At 49.8% G+C, this 21,034-nt stretch overlaps 1 protein-coding gene across 4 annotated transcripts in view; it reads left to right on the top strand.

Annotated features, from left to right (window-relative positions):
* The first annotated feature begins 386 nt into the window (after window positions 1-386).
* Rbfox1 (RNA binding protein, fox-1 homolog (C. elegans) 1) overlaps window positions 387-21,034 on the top strand; it is a 268,086-nt gene continuing 247,438 nt past the window's right edge. For all 4 annotated transcript variants that reach the window (XM_013011366.1, XM_013011363.1, XM_013011364.1 and 1 more), the window contains exon 1: window positions 387-473. In XM_013011366.1, coding sequence (XP_012866820.1) covers window positions 387-473 — 87 coding nt within the window. The remainder of the gene's footprint in view (window positions 474-21,034) is intronic.

Raw genomic sequence — 21,034 nt, 5'->3', positions numbered from 1 at the left:
TCCCCCTCTTCCCTGAGAACTAAATTAATGAACAGTAGTTGGTTAGTCATGTTAGGCAAGCGGATCCCCAAAATAGCACCTTTCCATTCCGCTAACTTCCACCGCTCAGCAGCAGCTGCCGTGTCCCCTTCTTGTGTCTGTGAAGAAAAACTTTCCCATTAAGACTTGCTGATACAGACTTTTCTTTCTCCCCCCCCCCACGGCCGCCTGCCCTCCCTCCTTTCCTCCTCCCTCCCTCCCTCCCCGCTGGCGATCCCTGGGCTACTCCTGTCAGATTGGACATGGCTCTGGATCTCGTGGCTGAGAAGACGTTGGGTCTGTAGAGTTTCCTGTTTGTCTTCCTCCCCTCAGTCTCTGCCGACGTGGGGTACCTCAGAACTTCAGTCATGCTGGCGTCCCAAGGAGTCTTCCTCCATTCCTACGGCGTCCCCATGGTCCTACCCGCCGCCCCCTATTTCCCTGCACTCATTCAGGTAAATGTCGCTGCCTGGGCCAGCCAGAAACTGAACTCCAGAGCGCTCAGAGCCATAATTGGAATTTTTATGGTTGAGAAAGCAAACACTTTTAATACAGGGAGGGAGGAAAGAAGGAAAGAAAGAAAAGTGGGGGAGCTCTCATGTAGTCAGCAAGAAGACAGTAGGAAATCAAAAAGATGGATCACCCGAATCTGACTATTGACATCTCTCATGGCTGAATAAATGGTGTAGTTGAGCTATATTTGCTTGTATCGATCGGGATACTGTTTAACACTCAAGCCTTTGCTTCGGGAGGTTGACCATGGGGCAAAAGATTTGCTCTCCTCCCTGGCTTTCTGAAGGGACTCAATCTTCCCAGGAAGATCACTAGGCCAAGGAGCTTAGCGTGAGACGGCTCGGGTAAAAGCTTGAACCCAGGACGCAGAGACAGCCGGAAATAGCTAGACATTTATTTCTAGAACATGTTCTCTGGACTTTCCAGATACAGCAGAATTTCTCCTTCCCCTGCCCAGGGCTGAATTAGAGCCATTGCCAGATGGGAAAGAATAGCCACTGATGGATTCTGTAGGAAGTCCAGAGATTATTCTAGAAATCCCATGGTAGCTGTTTGTTGGCTGGCTGGCTGGTTGGTTTATTTTCAACGCTAGCAAGAGAGTAGAGGGCTGAGCTGTGTGTTGTTGTGTTTTTATTGTTGTATTTTGTTTTGTTTTTGCTTTTAATTCTGTGCAGGGAGATTCATATGCCAATGAGAAATAGATTTTTTTATTTTTTTACTTGTCGATCAAGAGCACTGGATGTCTGAATATTCTTACAAGGTTCTCTGAAAAGCTAAGATTCATTCGTGATACACTCCAGCCATTGTGGGAAAGAACCATTGGCTTCTTGTTGTGGTTGTTTGTGGAGATCAAAAATTCATAAATTTGGTATCTCCCTCCCTTATTCTTGATCATTAATGAAAACTGTAGAGGAGGATTCATTCTGGTCAAATACCTCTGCTTTAAAAAAAATTTTTTTTTGGATGTGGCTGTTACTGTTACCATTTATTAACTAGAAGAATCTGGGTGATTGCACTCTCCAACGGATGCTTCTAGACAACAAAATACCTTCCTGACTGTCCAGCTGTTGCTGGGCTCATGTGTTGTCAATAACTCCGTCGCCCGAAGGAATGCGCTGTGGGGTTTGCTCCTGCTCTTTCCCCTGACCTGTGAGACAAGCTGGTGATCCGTGAAGGTGTCCAGCCTTGTGTTTCTATAGGAAATTTGGGGGTGAAGGTCCGGCGGGTGGAATTTTGTCGGACCCTGAAGCTGACCTGCCCGATAAATAATTACAAGCAAATCTCGCCCTTCACTCTATGCTGATTGATGCCGAAATTGCTTTTGAAAGTTCTCATAAGTTCCTGTTATAGATTAAGTGCCCGTGCAGGAAAAATAACGGCACCCACAGAAATGGGTGAATGTAATCAGGTTTAATGGACTCGAGACCTTGTTGGGAATTAAATAACTATCGATCGGCTGGGATGGTGCTGTCATTACGAAATGCCACTCTGGATGTTTTACCCCAGTGATAGATGAGAAGAGGCCAGGGCCAGCTGAGAAATTGGGGAGGCCTTGCTTAGCAGAGCGTTTGAGAAAAGTATCCAGTTACTGATGGGCAGAACAAGTGATTTTTTTAATTCACCAATCTGCCCCTGCTCTGTGTTGCCCGAGTCAGGAGAGTGGCATCATTGGCAGTCTTCTGGGTTAGCTCTTGGGAAATGCTTGATTTTTCTCCCTTTCCTATGTGGTAGAACATTCTAGAAGGCCAGATACGTGGGGATGCTAGCGCTTGGTTTACTCTTTGCATCAAGAAATGGAAGTCACTGTGGTCACATTTGCAAATGGAGGAGGAGTAACACAAATTTAGAGAAAACTAGATCAGTCTCTCCCTCCCTCCCTCCCTCCCTCCCTCCCTCCCTCCCTCCTTTTCTCTCTCTCTCTCTCTCTCTCTGTCTGTCTGTCTCTCTCTCAAACACACACACACACACACACACACACACACTCAGCTTTCAAATGGCCACTCTTGAGGCCACACGTTCCCCCTTTGATCATATTGCATGCATGTATCTCCTCCCAACTCAGGATGTAAGGAACTAACTCCCATTACACCTCAGCTCCAGGAGCAATGCAATGAGAGGTTGCCCAATGAAGGCTGTGGCCCATCATTCGGAGGGCCTCTCCTGCGCCTGCAGATGACACTGGAACTGCGTGGAGACGCCATCCAAGGTCTTTCCGACATCCACGTCCAGCAGCCCCAGGGCCACAGAACTCCCTTTTCACAGTGCTCTACACAATCACCTTTAAGGATTCAAACCAACAGGGCCCGACTGTAGTCTGGTCACAGTTTCGAGGAAAACCAGCTTACCCCCACTTTGTTGTTTTGCCAAATTTCCCTAGAGCGGATGGAGGTGTTTTCCTCTTCCAGGATATTTATTTCACACAGGATCGATGTTTCTAGCAGATTCTATAGCTACCACGGACACCTCTCCCTCTCCCCCCGCCCCTGAGCCCCCCGCACTGTACACATACACTTCCATAGTCCAGGAAAGTAAGAGTCTACCATATTGGATCCTTGGAACCTCTGGTTAATTTTAGAGTTAAATGAACTTTCTTATGTCTGAACTTGTTGAATCGATCACCAAATAGCTGGGTATGTTTTTCTGTTTGTTGTTGTTGTTTTAAAGCCATGTATAACACTGTGGAAAGGATATCGAGCGTTCAGTTAGAGTTCAGGCTGTTTCATGGTAACATGAAACCAGAAAGTAGAGGCGGGGAGAAAGGTCTCTCCAAGTGTGTTGTACACACATCACCTTTTCCCCATCTGAAGATGAGCGCTCCTGTACTCCATGGAACGTTGATCTCTACATTTCTGGTGGTAACTTGGATGGCCCGGTAGGCGGCCATCTTGCTCACAGAGGAGCTGGTCCGTTTGCTCAAATCATCGCTGAGTTCTAAGCCTGCCCTCCGGAGTTGCCTAAACCCTGTGCCATGTTTGGAGATGGTTTCTGACTGTTGGGCGCTGGTTAGGGTGGGTTGTCTGGTGAGCCCTGTGCTGAGATGTGAGTTTGGACCCATACCCCTGAAACCAGTTTTCCCTAACAGCTCCATCATCCTTCCTGCCGTCCGTGTCATGGGCAGGCCTCACAGAAGATGCTGGGGTCAGGAGATTCACTTCCTGGGTTAAAAAGGACGTGAACAAAGCCCATCTCCACCCCAGCTGGCACTGATCTCAGTCCACCACACACCCGCTCTGTGCCAGCCGCCATGACGGGCAGTTGAAAACCAAGAATGAATGGTCACAGCCATGCGCTTGTGGGTTCGCAGCCCGGTGGGAGCCATGACTCCCATTTGGTAACAGGCAGCAGGAAGGACTCCAGGTTGGAAAACATGGAGGGTGCGTTGCGAGCTTGGTGCTGCACTAAACGTGTAGACACCGTCTCCCGATTTATTGTGACCCGAATCCTCATGGATTTGGGGTGGCTCTGGCCTGCCATCCCTTGTGTGTAATTCCATAGTCCAAAAAGCTCTCGGAAATCGATGAAGGGTTGGCGCCCTGCTTCAATCGGGAACAATGCTTGACCTGAAATGATAGGTAGCTATTTATAGACACACACACACATATATATGTATATATATATATATATGTATATATATATATATACACACACACACACATACATACATCTGTTAGTATGAATATTCATCTCTCTTGCAGGAGAAATATGTATGTGTTTGACTTCAGCGTTTTGCCCCAGACTGGACTGAGGGTTTTATTTAATCGGTATTTTCACTGAAAATAGCTTCCAAGGGGGAAAAAAGAAATCCAAACAAATGCGAGTGAAAACATCCAGGTGATTCCAGAGGGCCCAGGGTAAAGGGTCATTGGCTCCCATGGTGCGAAAGGGAGAATGTAAAATGTGGGGTCCTAGGAAACGACCTGTGATAGAGCTGAGATCAGAGGCGGATTTGCCGGAATCCGGCCTTCCCGCTTCCTTCCCCCCCCCCACACTTCCTCCTGAGGTTGGCAAAGGTACGCATGTTTGCCTCTGGAAACCTATGGCAGGGAACAGCCAGATTGGTTCCAACAGAGGAGGCAGGATTGCAGCGGCGCTCAGAAACATCAGGACAGATTCGGTGGTCGAGAAAGGAGGAAGGCCTCCCACAGAGGCCCGAGGGCTGGGGAGAATTCCTGGTGTTGGCTGGAGGTGCAGAAGTGGCACTTTCTTCTCTCCGAGCTTACTGGGACTCTGGGGGTGTGTAGGAACAGGGGACCCACAAAGGGAAAAGCTGTGGGTTAAAGGGAGCTGCAGCTCAGCCACCCGAATCTCTGTGGCCCCATGGGGCATTGAACCCTCTAATACCCGCCTTTGGACTCCTGCAGGTAAACGCTCAGCATCTTAGATTCGGTCTTTATCCCAAAACCTTTGCCTTTTTTGCTACTGCTTTGGGACAGTCATTTCTCTGAGGGGCTCCTGTCTTCCAACTTAAACTCATAAACCTATTAATCCTAGGCCTGGTGACTTAGGTTTATAATCCCAGGGACTGGAGATCGGATGGACAAACGTGTGATGCCAGTCAGGATGGGACATTAGCAAAACTGCCACTGCAACCAGTAAGATGGGTGTGATTTCTCCTTCCTGTAATCTCAGCTACAGGAGAGGGTAGATAAGAGGATCAATGTCCAAGCCCAACCCTTGGCAAAGAAACCCCAGTCCAAAAAATAACCAAAGCTAAAACAGGCTGTAGGAGTGAGGGCCGGTTTGGTAGATAGAGTTCCCTGCCTTCCAACTTCAACCCACATACTACCAAGAAATAAACAGAAACAAAGACGCAATTCACGCCTCTCTACTGTGGAGAGCGGTGGATCTTAACAACCCCTGCACTCTGAATTTCAAAGCAGACATCGGCACTGTCGGATTTGGCCACATATATTATGTGTATGTGTGTATGAGAGAGAGAGACAGGACGAAACACATCAGCCAATAGAGTGATGTGGGTGGGAATGGTTGAAAGGTTGGTTTTCACGGTGGCTGGAGAGGGACCATCCCTAGAGAAAAATCTGGAATTGTAGCCAGCCGTGATGGGGCGCTTGTGGTTGATTGGACGCGCGTCGGGTTGGATTTATAAAAAGCAACTTGTTTTTGCTGTGTGGCGGTGGGTGGATCTCCACAGCCACCTGGGAACCTTATCTCTGTGTTCGGAGCATTTGGAGCCTCTTTTGCCACAGGGGAAGGGATGTTTGATACAGGCTTGTGCTGGAGGTCTGCTTCCAGAACCGAGGCTCCATCACAGCCCCAGAGTGACTTTTCTCTACCGCCAACAAGGGCCATGTCAACAGCAGACTCAATTACACAGTGAGCCAGGCAGGCTGGAAGAACGCAGGGCCGGACGGCTTCAGGCTGACAGATTAGCCCTGGCGCTTACTAAGAGTGAGGCCTTAGGCTTGTCAATTAACCTCGTCACCCCTCTCTGTTCCTCAAGCCGGGAACGAAGACAGAGCTGCCTAGCTTGTTGGAATAGCGTCGATGTGTGTGTGTGTTGGATGCAAATTCATCATCTCTTCATTCAGCAGTGATGGATTGAGCAGCTACTGTGTACCAGGCAGAGAACTAAGAGCGGCTGAAAAGGGACGAGTCGGGAAACACAAGTTCTGTTCTAACAGGAAGCCCGATTCACTGCAACATAGACCCGGAAAGGGCAGGTGTACACACACATATCTGTGCATAAACATGTCGATGTTATTCTGGGGGAGGAAGAATGTAGGTGTCTATTAAAAAAAAAAACTCTGATCTGCAAAGGGCAAAATCCTAAGTCCTAGTGGTTGGAGGAAATAGAGGAAGCATCCAAATCGAGCCGCCTTCAGGCACAGTTGGATCTAGTCTCTGACAGCCCGAGAGCGGTGTTCTCCCAACTTCACGATGGTTGTGGCTACTTGATCGAGCACAACCCCCACCCCCAAGTGGGACAGAGATGTCCCTGGGCATCTCAGACTTGTGCCCACCCCCTCCTCCCCAACTGTTTCAGCAGAACTTGTAAGGGAACATCTGGGCTGTGGGCCATGATAAGACTTGCAACAGTGATTTGGTGGGAGTCAGGGGAGACCCCTATGCCTCCCACAAGCTTTCTGCCCTCTGCCTGTATTCACAATTTGCATGGCCTGCCGGTGAGGTCACGCATATGCAAATGGACCGCTAGACCACACCCACCCCAAACCAGACACCTTGACCCAGCCTACCACCATTCACCTCCACCATTTTTATGGCCATATTTACCAGGCAGGTGGGACTGTTTAACCAAGCGTGTTCTTCCCTAGACTGACCACAGCCATGTCCCCTAGCAGGGCACACTTGGGGCGGGGGGCATTTCCACACTTCAATGTCATCTAGGGTAGCCAAGGAAGGGTAAGATGGGCTGTCTCCAAATATAATTACCCCCCTCTACCCCCCCCTCTTATTTCTGAGCTTCGAATTCAGGGTTTTGGGCTCAACCACTGAGCTATCTTCCTGCCCCTTCTTTTGTGCTGGTTATGATCATGGTTCATGATAATCTATCAGACTATAAACATGAGCTCTTATGCCTCTCTCTAGTTGAGAAGGGGGGGGTCTCTCGAGCACTTCTACTCTGGCTCACCTTGAATGACAACCTTCCTACCACAGCCCCAACCACTCAACTTCTCTTGCTATTAGCAAGACACTCATACATTAGCCAGGCAAGAAAACAAACGTAGCCTCTCGGTGTGCTTCAATTTGCCACGACAGTTGCAGTTCCAGTGCACTGGGAAATGTGAGTGCCCACTTCTGTGTTTTTTTTTTTTTTATCAAAATGTACTTCTTTTTTCTAATTAAAAGATTAAAGGGACACTGTCACTGCCTTCTGATTAATATCAGTCCTATAAAAAGGATGTGTTTTTGCAGTTACCCATCTGTTATTTTGATCATTTTAAAGGCATGCTATCTCAGCAAGCGTGCTTTTTATAATATGCTGGCACAGGGCACACCAGCTTGGAAGACCTGTGGATTTCACACTCTGCTGCTTTGGTCGGCAGCAACCTGACACTGTGGTCTGAGATGCACAGTGTCTTCCTTGTCCTCTCCGAAAGTTGTTTTGATTCAGTGCCTTGCTGGGTTGATTTACGATGGAGTTCCTCACCCCCTATTTGTGTTTCTCCTGTCTAAAAATAGACTATGGCGCACACACATGCGCACGCACACATACACATACACTTCTCCATCATGCAAGATATCAGCATGTCCATCCTTAATGGCTGAGCCTACAAGATGTGCAGGGACATAATACTGCACCTTCCGAAGATCTTCCCTTCTGGTGGCTAAGGGACCGTTATCTTCAGCCATGGTAGTCTCTACACTGAGGCCAAAACATTCAGACAGTTCACTCATTAAAATGCTTATGGGTCCCAGTTTTTCTCAGTGGGTTCTCAAAGTTCTGGGGAGTGTGAGATATCGGAGGACCAACCATCTATATTCTTAGAGGTCAGGTTCAAGGCCATAGGCTGGCAGAGGCCATGGTTTCAGACTTGAAATGCATCAGCTTGGCAGTAGAATTCTTCCATCTCTGTTCCCTCCTGCACACCCAAATCTCTATGCCATCTTTTAAGTGCTGTTGGTAGCGTGGCCAGCCAGGGAGACAATCCCAGGTAGGTAGGTGGTTGCTATAGGATGGTTCTTCATTCTCTATAAGGGGCAAGGTTTCTAGTATCACCCGGGGGATAAAAGTTGGGGGATTTTTCTGTACTGGGGATCGAACTCACAGCCTGTCTCCTGTTAGGGAGCACTCTTCAGTTTGCTTGTCAGATTGGGATTTAATGCTTCGAACCAGACTAGCCTCAGCCTGAGGTCCTCCTATCTCTACCTCCCATGTAGGATTAAGAGTGTCTCCTTCTACATCTGTTGTTTTATTATTTTTGTAGAGGAAAATGACAATGAGAGCTCTCTGTCTCCAGAGATGCCAGCTCTTTGCCCACCCTACCTTCCTACCTTGTCTTGGGCTCCGTAAAGCAGAGTTCAATACGTCTCTGCTATGGGAGAAGGTAGCCTTTTGGGCTTTTCCTTCACTTGTGCACTCAGTCCTGCAACAGATGGAGACGATGTGGAGACTGATGATACATGTGTACTCTACAGCATTCTCTTCCTCCTCCTCCTCCTCCTTCTCTTCCTCCTCTTCCTCCTCTTCCTCCTCCTCTTCTTCCTCCTCTTCCTCCTCCTCCTCTGTTCATAAGGGAGCACAGTTAAGCAACAGGAAACCAAATCAATAGCAGTGCAAACTCAATGAGAGCCATGATATTCTCTGTGTGACCCTCAGTAGGCAGCTTGAGCCTTCCAAGTCTCTGCTTTCTCATCTGTGATATGGAAGCAACACTGCTGACACTCCTCCTCCCAAGGTCATCAGGATTCTGTTCAGAAGTGATCACTCCCCAGACCTCTGCAGTGCAGTCACCATAGAGCGCATATGGATGTGATGTAAGGCCCAGGGCTGGGCCTGAACCTGGCCCTGGAGCATCTGGAGTCTTGTATGATGTGAGATGCACCATCTGAAGGGTTCTAACTGGAAAGTGTGTTGGGGGGGGGGGGAACAGCCCTGTCTGCTTCATGGAAATTCAATGAATGGCATCTCTTCACTGTTGGCATGTCGCCGCAGAGGGCCACGTGGCCGGGACTCCTTTGTGATTTCCTGAGTGGTGGCACCATCTTTCCCAGGCATGAACATGCTCTCCACAGGGGAGACAGAGTTGTGCTTCCAGTCTTGATGGGGGAGAAGGGATGGGGGTGTGTGGGGAGGCACCTGGTAACCAAGAACTTGCTTCCAGCGTAGCTGGGTGTGGAGTAAGCTCCCTTCTGTCAGCTTTGTAGTGTGCAAGTCAGAGTATGAGGAGGAAAGCCTGTTTTGCCACCCATGGAGTTTGTCATCCATGGCTCCTGGCCTGGGGGTCACTGACCTTGTTCAGTTGGATGGTGTAAAACTATCGTCCTCTTCCTGATTGGTTGGTATGAAGCTATGCTCCCCTTCCTGATTGGATAGTGTGAATATCATCCCCTTCCTGATTGGATAGTGTGAATATCATCCCCTTCCTGATTGGATAGTGTGAATATCATCCCCTTCCTGATTGGATGATGTGAAGGTACATCCCCTTCCTGATTGGATAGTGTGAATACCATCCCCTTCCTGATTGGATGATGTGAAGGTGCATCCCCTTCCTGATTGGATGATGTGAAGGTACATCCCCTTCCTGATTGGGTGGTGTGGAGGCTCATCCCCTTCCTGATTGGGTGAAGCTACCATGTTTTGCCGGGAAGCCCTACTCAGCCATTGCTTCTAGACAAAGGCACATGACAGTTCGTAGCTCCCTATCCCCTTTGGAATCTTATCCTTGTCCTTTTGTCCTCCCAGAACATTCTGGAGCTGGGTGACAGGAGGGAGAAGAGCAGCCCATCCCATCCCTCCCATGTGGCCTCAGCCTTCTGGGGACAGACTTTTTGGGACCACCCACATCCTGTTCCACACAGCTCCTGGCACACTGTGGGCACTTAATAAATGTTAAATAATAATAGCTCCCATCTGTCAGTGCCCGGTGGCAGGGAGGATGTGTGTGTGCTGGCTGGCACCGGGGAGCGCAGGAGGAACTTTGGAGGGGAAATGGCAGGTCTGAGTCACTTGAGGTCTCGAGCATCAAGGTCAGCAACCCAGATACACACCAGAGTCATGACGCGTGTGCTGTTGGTGCAGGTGCTCACGCCTGACTCCACACCATCTGCATTGTGCTCCCGGGGAGCTGGGCCAGAGGGCTGCGCGTCCGAATGGTATCTTGGGAAGGGTGCTCACCGGCAATGCAGGGGCTTTGTTGAAGTTTAAGGGGGGCGGCCAGGATCTTCCCTTGCAGCAGACGGTGCCATAAATTCATAGCGCCATCATTTTCTTGGAAGAAATGGCTGCCGGGGATGTTCACATAGAGTCATTATAATAGCAACAGCAGCTGCTCATTTCCAGGCATTTACTACATACCAGTCCATGTTGAAGACGCTCCATCTACACCGTCTCTTTGGACTACTCTATTTTAGAGAAGAAAAGCAGGCGACAGGAGGCAGGATGGTGCAGGGGTGTGGGCTGGGGGCGGGGGCAGACAGCCTGGTTCATCTATCACGCATTTCCCCCCACCTCCTCCTGTGGGATCTTGGGGACCCCTTAGTAGCGGGGGACGCCGCCGCCGGCCACATTTTCCCATCTCTGGCGGTGAACCACCTGGTGGGATGGGTATAAAAAGGGAGCAAAGCATATAAATGTGATCGCAGCACCTGTCACCGGGGTATCCTCAGCAAGTGTGTTTCCAAGTTTATCACCAAGGACAGACGGGATAGCTGGCCAGGTAAAGATGGGCTGTATCACCAACTCTGTCCTGCAGTCTCTCACCCATGAAAGGACCGGTGTGAACAGGGCCTCAGCCTCAGTACCCTCGGAGGTAAGATAGGGCGGGATGGGGGGTGGAGGATGGATACTAGCGCTTAGACGCTGGGTGTGGTGGTGCGCATGTGTAATCCTTGCTACTTGACAGGCTACTTGAGTAGGAGGATAGCCAGTTTGACACCAGCCTGGGCAACGTGATCAAGACCTTGTCTCAGAAACAAAGCTGGAAAACAAAAGGGTTACAACCAAAACAACTAAAAATGGCTAGAACATCGGCCTCGTTTGTACAAGGCTCTGGGTTCAATCATCAGTGCTGAAAAAAACTAAACTAAAAGTGAAAAAGAACAGTTATGAGATCAGCTGGGGTATACAGTAAGTGCTCGGAAAGGGTCCAAATGATGGTTCTACATTTAATTCTATTCACTATACTGAGTGGACTAATATGTGTTCTGTGTCACACAGAACGATACATATACAAAGTCCATATGATGTTGTACAAAGTATTGGGAGCACACTCAGAATATTTCTGTAATAACTATAGAATTATTACATAACATGCAATGATAAATACCGTCTGATGATAGTCATGCAATTATCATATGCAATACAAAATAATACTAACTTATGGTATCTACTATTTCTCTTGACATGGCCGCTAGTCACTCTATTGGATATTTTCCCTGAAAATATTCTTGACCCTATGAGCGATTGGCAAAGACTTACCTAAAACAGAAAGAAAAGAGCAGGCCTGGCGTGATAGCACATGCCTCTAATCCCAGCTTTGGGAGGATGAGCAGGAGAATCACAAACTCTGTTGTGGTTGTTAGACCCTGTCTCAGACAAACAAAAAAACCCCATAAACTAATAATGAGGAGGAGGAGGAGGAAGAGGAAGAGGAGGAAGAAGAGGAGGAGGAGGAGGAGGAGGAGGAGGAAGAAGAAGAAAGGCAAGCCCAGTAATGTTACCTTGTCTGTCCTGGATGTGACTGGCCAACCCGACTCCCAGCCCATCCACTTAGGGACCCCAGAATCTCATTACCATCTCAGTGTTGTGCCCAACCCCCCCTCCGAGGGCGGGGGGCACACCGCATCTCTCCCCTGTGCCACCCCTTTGGAGCGGAAGGCTAACGCGATTCTGTGCATCTGCCATTTCTGATCACCTTCATTCTTCCCTCCGTGGCTCTCCCAGATAGCCAGCAGAGGCCTTGCTGCTCCTGGAAGCCTGGTTGCGGGGGAGCGGGGCCAACAGGATGCTACGGGGAGGGGTATGGATGACTTGGTCCTTGTGACTTCTTTGTACAAGGCCTTAGGTTTGCTTGTTTGCTTTGGGTTATCGGTGTCTACCTCTCCCTGGAAATAACACCTCGAGTTTTCCTTGGAAACCCGCAAGTGAAGCCACACTCCTTACACACATTCTTTGTCAAACTCGCCAGCCAGGGAGCGGTGGTGTCTGGCCTGGTGTCTGTGTGTGTTTCCTCTTCCTCGCTCCGGCGGCGGTGGCGGCGACCTTCTTCTGGGGGAGCAGGAGCTGCTGCTCAGTGGAAGACGTGAAACCAACGTGGAGAGACGGACCCGGCGTAGCTTGAGCCTCCGGGCAGCCTGCGTGTTGCTGGGAGCATTTTCTAGAAGCGCAGGTGGAGGTGTCACTGGCTCAGGGTGGAGGGATTTTTGTCTCCTGCCTACTGCTGGAGCAGATGGCTCCCGGGGTGACTGAGCAGAAGGCCTTGGGCCGCTCCACAGAGAGCCTGAGATGGGTGTGGGACTGGCAGATGCCAGACATGCCTGCCCGTGTACCAGGGTGCCAGGCACCGGCCGCTGAGTCTGGCCCGCGACTCTAGTGACGGGGCAGAGAGCCCCTCGCCTTCTACTGATGGTCAGGCTGAGGGCCTACAAAAGCCCCCATCTGTGAGGGTGAGGGAGAGCACATGGGATCCATACGCTCCGCACGGAGGCGGGCTCTTGGTTGGAGATGGCGGACGCGGGTGGACTTCCTCTGGGGTTTCATTCTAGCTAGTCTCAGAGCTCAACGCTGCAGAGGTGCATGATCTTTTATTTATTTATTTTCTCGGGCTGTGGGGTTCGAACTCGGGACTTAGGCACCCACCCTTGAGCTCTTGTGTTCAAGGCTCTCTACCACTTTGAGGAATAGTGACACTTCCTGTTTTCTGGTGGTTCATTGGAGGTAAAAATCTCACTGACTTTCCCACCTGGGTTGGCTTTGAACCGCGATCCTCAGATCTCAGCCTCCCGAGTAGCTAGGATGACAGGCGTGAGCCACCGGCACCTGGCTGCATGATCATTTTGAGATTAAAAACTATTAAAAATCCAGTCAAGGCCAGGTACCATGGTGACCGCTTGGAATCCCAGAGGCTGCAGAGATGGAGATCAGGAGGATTGTGATCCTTCCAAAGCTGCAATATGTCCCAGGCGCACATCTCCTGAGAGCCAGAGCCTCTTACCTCTCTTGGATCTGTTTTCAATTCTGATGACTTTGCTTTCTGTTGCTCATCAAAACTACATTCTCAGCCCTGTCATCCTAGCTACTCAGGAGGCTGACGTCTGAGGATCACAGTTCAAAGCCAGTCCGGGCTTTGACCGGTTCGAATCCTGTCTCCAGTTAACCAGCAAAAAGCTGCAAGTGGGGCTGTGACTCAGTGGCAAAGCACTAGCCTTGAGCAAGACAGCTAACTAAGCAAAGACACAAGGCCCTGAGTTCAAAGCTCACGAAAATAAAACCCAGCCACACAGAGAAAAACTCCTAATTCCTGTTACATCTTCCCTGTAGGGGCTGGGGGAAGACAGCATGGCCTAGGTCTGCCAGTGGCATTAGGGTGACACCTGCCAGCCCTTGTCTAGATCGACACAGAACATTAAGAGAATCCCCCCCCCCTGCCCCACCCTGAAGCTAACCAATTGATACTCTCTCCTGAATCCACAGGAAAGAGATAGGTGGTGCTGGATCTCTCAAGACACCTGGGAGATTGGTTGGGGGAAGTTCAAAAGGCAGTGGCTCCATTTACCTGTGTCTTTGTTGATTGTATAAATATTTAAGATTCTGAGTGTGACAGGGCAGGGCAGTAGGGTTACGGGTGTGAATATGAACGCTTATGTTTTATGGGGGGGGCAGGGAACAAAGTAGGCAAATCAGCCGGAGATCCCCAGATGGCATTGAGTGTTTAGGAAGAGACTGGGAAAAAGAAAAGGTTTACTGGAGAAATGGGAGCTCAGGTCTGACTGACCAGGGGCCAAGCTGTGTCCAGCTGCATCGAGGGGTAAGTTTTATCCCAGAGAGCACGTGCAGGCTGGCCCATGGGTACGTTGGAGTCCAACATGGAGGGTCAGCTGAGTGGGGAAAGGAAAGGGCAAAGATCAGACCCGAAGACATGAGACCTCACCCTCACGTCCATGTTCCGGGGTTGCAGGGAGTGTAGACACAGAGTGCAGAGCCGGCCCCAGAGGTGAACACCAGGGTCTCTTTTTATATTTTGCAAAGATTCTTGCGGGAGGGGAATAAAAGGTTGACGATTGACCTTCAGAGAAACAAGGGGAGGGGGAAGGGGCGGGTGCATGGAGGGCCTTGACCTCCCCATCTCCGCCCCTTCTGTGGCTGGCTAACCTATCTGGAGCTCTTTCCTCTGTATGGGGTGCAGAATTCTGTCCTGAGCAGATGGACAGCTTTGTGGGGGACAACGAGTGACAGAGAACCCCAGGGTCTGTGGAGAGAGAGACTTTGTGGACTGTGTCTGAGAGCCTGGTGGCTGCTGGGGCCCCCGGGGAGGAGTGAAGCCGCAGCAGTGTTTAATTGTTCACGACCCCCCCCCCAAAATGCATCCAAGGGTGCGAGCAAAGTGTGTGAAATCTTGTGGTCGCAGAGCTGTGAGCAACATCTGCAGAGCCGTCTGCTCCCGGACAGGGACTTTCCATCACCGGACGCTTCTGTCTTAGGGCTGGCTGGTTTTCCTTCTTTTTAATTTTAGGAGAAGTAGGAAAAGGCTCCTGGAGGGGGATCGGACTCTCGCTTGGCTGATCGGTGGCCATGGGGGAACAGTGAGGAACTTGGAATTGAGTCAGACTCGGGGTGGGGGGGGTCAGAGCCAGCCAGACTTGTACATTTGCTTTCATCTTGAACGGGTGATTGTTTTTTTAACTCCTGAATTTCAATTTCTGTGTGTGTGTGTGTATGTGTGTGTGTGTGTGTTGTGTGTGTGTGTGTGTGTGTGTGTGTGTGATCAAGGGAAACTTAAAAAAAATTAATTATCCTTAGGTAGTTGTATAAAGGGCTGTCAATTCAACACATGGGTCTGTGAGTACAATGTGTCTGGATCATACCACTCTGTGTCTCTCCCAGCCTGCCCCCTCCCGTCCAGTGTCCTGGGTCCATTTTCACACATGCGCATTGAATGTCAAAGACGGCATTCGTCCAAGGAAAGGTGATTGCGTGACCGTGGTTAAGTCCCTCCTTTGCTAATTCTTCAGGTGTTCTTGGGTGCTCATGTCAGGACCCAGGGTCAAGAAGCGTTGTCTTTCTCAATTGATTTAAAAAGAAACACAGAACACACACACACACACACACACACCCCATGAAGCTGACACTGGAAACACTTCTCCCAACACATAGATGGGTCAACTGCAGGGGACACAGAGTGCCAGGAAGAAAGCAATGCTGGGGGGAAGGGGGCACTGTGGGTGGCCCTGGTGGGCTCCTTCCTCGGTCTTCAGCTCTCGCGGATCCTGCCTTTCCCTGGGAACCACCTGTTCCTGGGCGTGCCACGGAAAAGCACATTCCCTCACTCCATGCCCTGCCCCCAGGCCTGGGGGGGGGCTGCCAGCCAGCAGCAGCTGTCTTTTCTGATGCTCTGCCCAGGAGACACTGGCAGGTGAAGTCCACCACCCTGTGCCCTTGGCCAGCATGGTCCCTCCTTGAGTGGCTCCTGTGAGCTGTTCGTGGGCCTAGGCCCTTGGGGTGAGGTGGCCCGAATTTCCCCCCGAGTTGTGCGGCGGGCGCTGGGCGGAGCAGATGGCTGGACAGCAGAGGCGTTTGTAACTTCCACGCATTATCAACGCAATGCGTGGTAGAAAGATGGTCGAGCAACGCCATGCTGCAGGGGTAGCTGGGATTTCACTGCTCTGGGGAGCTCCGAGGGTGCCTGGATGCTTCCGTGAGACGTCACCTGAATCTCTGCACACACCCCTCCAGCCTGCACCACCACAACCCCCTCCCCCATTTGTAGCTCGTACATAGCCCAGATGGCAGGTATATACCACCATGCTTTGCTTACTGGTTGAGATGGAGTATTGTTAACTTCCCTCCCCCGCCCCAGGCTGGCTTCTACCTGTGAACCACCCCCATTTCTGTCTCCCATATAGCTGGAATTACAGGCCTAAGCTACCATACCAGGCCTATAGGTGAAGAAGGGAGTATATTTCTGGCCCCGTTTGCATAAACTCAAACCACAATTTCAATAAACACTGAGGTACCGGAAGCTTATTCCAGGTGCACCTGTGAACATGATCAGTGGACAAATTCCACCATCTTGGCCAATGACTTTAGGTTACCAGCTTACCTGTATACCTCACGTTAGGATTCTCAAAGCTGCGTCTTAGGGCGCCATGTCTTATATTTCAGACACCAAAATGCTTGGTGGGGCCAGAAGTACCAGGTACTTGGTATTTTATTTGAATTGATTTTGCCTCAACAGCTAATCTGAATAGATTCACACCAAAGGGCTTTCCATCTCATTTAACCAGACATCTGCCAGGTATGAACAAATCACATCTACCAGGATGCGTTGAATCCTGCTACTAAGGACGGTAACAAGGGGAGGGAAAACTCGGCACCTGTGGAAATGACTGGCAAGAATGAAAAGGGTTGAGCAACCTCGGGACGTAGTTTTAATACTTGTGTGTGGCCTGGCGGCACCCCCTCCCCTTTGGAGAACTGAAGACCTGTGTCCAGGCCCAGTTGGTTGGTTGAGATCTGGCTTTCAACTGTGATTGTCTGGCTCTCTGCCGCCCAAGTAGTTGAGATTATCCACATGTCCCCCGGCATTTGGCCTTATGGATGTATTTTTTTTTTTTTAGTTTTTCTTCTCTTTGAATTTTTTTTAAAGTTTTTTTTGTTGTAAAGGTGATGTACAGAGGGGTCACAGTTGCATAAGGAAGGTACTGAGCACATTGCTTATGGATGTCTTCCCTTCCCCTCATTTTCTCCCACCTTCCCTCCCCCTCTCCCTGACTTAGATGTATTTTTCGAGAGAGAGAGAGAGAGAGAGAGGAAGAAGAAGAAACTTGGAATTTTGCATTTTAAAATTGTCAATTTTCTAGACAGTGACTTCTATCTCCCGGTTTTTAAAAAGCAACTTGGAACAAAAATGGCACACAGTCAGAATCCTCACATGATTTGTGTTTGATGAAGGTATTAACATTAGAAAACTTAGAAAACAGAACTCTCTAGAAATAGGTACAAAGCAGAGCTTTCCCCAGTCACGTGACTCTCTTTAAACTTGTAAATGAAATGTACCGCATCTTAGGAAATGCTCGCATCCTCCATGGCCTGGGCTGGGTGTCAGCCAGGGTAACACAAAACGTCATATTGGGCAGAACCGTCAGAGATGTTACCTAAGTTCTAGACAATGTCAGCACAGGATTTGAACCCAGGTCCTTTGACTGTCCACCTACCTGTTTGATTGGAGCCTTTTTCCCAAGCCCAGAATCTATCTCAGCCCAGAGTTCGGAATTCCCCTTTCGCAGTCTCTCAGCACCTTCACCTCCAAGTCGCTATGGAATGCATTTCTCTGAGGGGTTTCGAGAAACAGAGTGCTAGGGCTCATGCCTGTCATCCTGGCTACTCAAGAGGCCGAGATCTGAGGATCATGATTTGAAGCCAACCTGGATAGGAAAGTCTGTGAGACCCTTATCGCCGATTAACCACCAAATAGCCTTGAGCATCAAAGGTCAGGGACGACGGCGCCCAAGCCCTGAGTTCAAGTCCCAGGACCAGCCTCCAAATAAATAAAAAGAAAGCGCATGAAATGCTTTGTTTATAATGTAGAATGTGAGCCAGCCTCCACCCCGTCTCCTTGTTGTGGATGAAACCGTTCAAGGACACAAACATGGGTGTCCTCACGTGCATTCTTCTGCATCTTGCTTTGATTTTTATTTAACCACACGCTCTGGCTGTTTTCCCAAGTCAGCATACATATATAGGTCTCCCCTATACTATTTTGTATACTTGATTTTATTTGGGTTTGTTTTGGTTTGAGGCCGAGCCATGTTTGTTATGTTTCCCAGCCTGGCTCCAAACTTAAAAACCGCCTCCTTTCTACTTCTAGGTGCTGGGATTTCTTTATCAACCCAAATAGCATAAAAAGTCACCCTATTACTTGCTTAGCTGTGACCCCCACCCCAGCCTCCAACGTAACTTTACAGATTCTCCTTCTCTTCCAAACCAGGCTGTGAGGAAAAGCCCACACATGTTGTATCTGCTCACTTGTAGGAAAATGCACTTGGGTTGAATTCCAGGAATGGGGTTTGCAGGTTCCCAGGGAGTGCGTGGGGTGTTCTGACAGGTAGAATCTGTGAGGCCATTTCCCCTGCACCTGTGCCCACCCATGGGTCTTGTGAACCTTTGAAATGCCTGCCAGTCTGCTGGGTGATAATTTCTTCTCCTTTCAACCTTCAGGGTCATTTCTGCCTTCCTCCACCTGCTCCACACATCCTTCTAGCTGCTGACAGCTGAAGGCATTCTAACTGAGGTAAAAGGAGGTCAAGGTGAAAAGACATGTTTCCTTGCAGTAGGCCAGGATGTTTCCTTGGGTGAATAGGATCCCGCCGTGTGCTTGATTTGTTGATAGCACCAAGGTGAAAGGCTCAGAAGCTTCTTCCCGTGAAGCTGGGATTTTCAATCCCGGGACTCAACCTATTGATCTGTGCGTTTTGTGATCAGTTGGGAGATCAATATATGTGTGGAATGCTTTATTCATCAGGTAGCTATTGGCCGTGGGCTCAATGCTGATCACAATTCTGGACTCCCAAGGATTTAGCACTGATCAGTGAGTTAAGTCCCAGGGGACTTACGGGTCTCACCAACAGGGTGGGTGTGGGTGTGTAGGTGCCCAGTCCTTGTGGAGATACAGAGGGGAGCCTCACATCCATCACAAGAGGTGTGGCGGGGGGGGGGGTGTCAGGCAATCCCTCGATGAGCAGAGACACAGAAGGGAAGGATGAGACGTCAGGAATCCAGGAGCTGGCCACACTCCGAATGTGCTTTCTGCCCAGAGCGTGGTGGTGGAGACCAGGCGGGAAGCTCTCGTGTTCAAGGGTCAGGTGCAGGCCATGCGGCTGTGAGAAAAGACCTTTGGGCTCATATCAGTCTGGTGGGTTAAAAAAAATGATCGATGGTTCTTGCTATTATCTTTCCAATTTTTTATTATGAGTAATATTTTAAATAGGGACATCAAAGAGGAAACGATGCCAATGCATCAGCAGCTTTGGAGAAGCGTAACGGAAGCCCGCAGACTGACTGGCACAGTCTGGGGACGGGCCACGGGGTTGGCTCCCTTCCCTTCGCCCGCCCTGCCCTGTGTGCTCTGGGGCAGAGTCCTGCTCGCTCCAGCTCCCTTCTCCCTCTGCGCCCTGTTCTGTTTTTCAACAGTTTCACTCCCTACTTATTCTCCTTTCCTCTTGGCCTTTTACCCCATACATGGCAGAAGAATTCCAGCCTGGTGTGGGTCTGCTCCTGCGCTCTTCCTCTTCCCCCACCTCTCTCCACTCTTTCCCTCCCTCCCTCCCTCTCTCTCTCCCTCCCTCTCTCTCTCTCTTTCTTTTTCTTTCTTTCGTCCCTTCCTTCCTCTACCTTCCCTCCCCCTTCCTCCCTCTTTCTTTCCTTCCTTCCCTTGCTCACTCCCTCCTTTCCTTCCTTCCTTCCTTCCTTCTTTCTTTCCTTCCCTCCCTTCCTCCTTCCTTTTTTCCTTTGTTTTCTTCCCTTCCTTCCTTCCTTTCTTCCTTCCTTTTTTCTCCCTCCCTCCCTTCCTTTCCTTCCCTCCCTCCCTTCCTCCTTCCTTTCTTCCTTTGTTTCCTTCCTTCCCTCCCTTCTTCCCTCCCTCCCTTCCTTCCTTCTTCCCTCCCTTCCTTCTTCCCTCCCTCCCTCCCTCCCTCCTCCTTCCTTTCTTCCTTTCTTTCCCTCCTTCCATCCCTGCCTACTCCTCCCTCCCTCCCTCCCTCCCTCCCTCCCTTCCTTCCTTCCTTCCTTCCTTCCTTCCTTCCTTCTTGGCCATCATGATCATGGGCTACAGAATTTGCTGTTGTAGCAAAAGCCATTTCATTTTTATTTTTACTGTCTCTGTCTTAATAGCAAGGCCCGTCTCCATCCGCTTGAGAATCTCATTATCTTTCACGTGGGCTAATAAATAGTGCAGCCAGAGCCCTCCTCTCCAGCCAGCCTAGCAGCACTGGAACATTTAATAGGCTGATCTTCGATAGATAATTCGCAAGACTTCCACTTCTTATTGATTAGCTCTCATAACTCACTCCAGAAAATAAATTATGTATCTGTTGTCATTACATTGGCTATGCACAAACTGTCCTGGGATGGTTGGTAACCCCTTGGAAAAATACAGATCCAACCTAGTCTGCTCTGTACACGGACTTGCCAGGGAAGAAGGCTATGGCCTGGGCTACCGGCGGGGAGGACGGGCGGGGGGGGGCAAGATTTCCAAGCAGCTAATTGAAACATTATTTAATAAACAATGAGACCTAGTCCTGTGAGGCAAAGTCAGACTTTAAACATTGAGAGTTGGTCGTGGTAGTCCTAGGATTTGAACTCTCATTCTTGCTAGGCCTCAGCCCCTTTGCCCATTGGCTCTGTCGAGATCGAGCTTTGCGTTTTACGCGGGAGTGTCTGGCAGGCTCACCAGCCTCCTGTTTTGTGCTTCCCGCCACCATAGCTGGAATGACGGGCCCACCGCCACCACTCCCAAACACCAGCTGAGCATGCACCTCACCAATTGCCTTGCCCGGGCTGGCCTTAAACCAGATCTGCCACATCCCAGCCTCTTACATAGTAACCATCGCACACGTGGGCCACGGTGCCCTGCTTTACTTAAAAAAA

This window comes from Dipodomys ordii, unplaced genomic scaffold, assembly GCF_000151885.1.
Source record: "Dipodomys ordii isolate 6190 unplaced genomic scaffold, Dord_2.0 Scaffold14, whole genome shotgun sequence".
In the NCBI taxonomy this organism is placed as follows: Eukaryota; Metazoa; Chordata; class Mammalia; order Rodentia; family Heteromyidae; genus Dipodomys; species Dipodomys ordii.
This window is presented reverse-complemented; position numbering and strand designations above follow the sequence as displayed.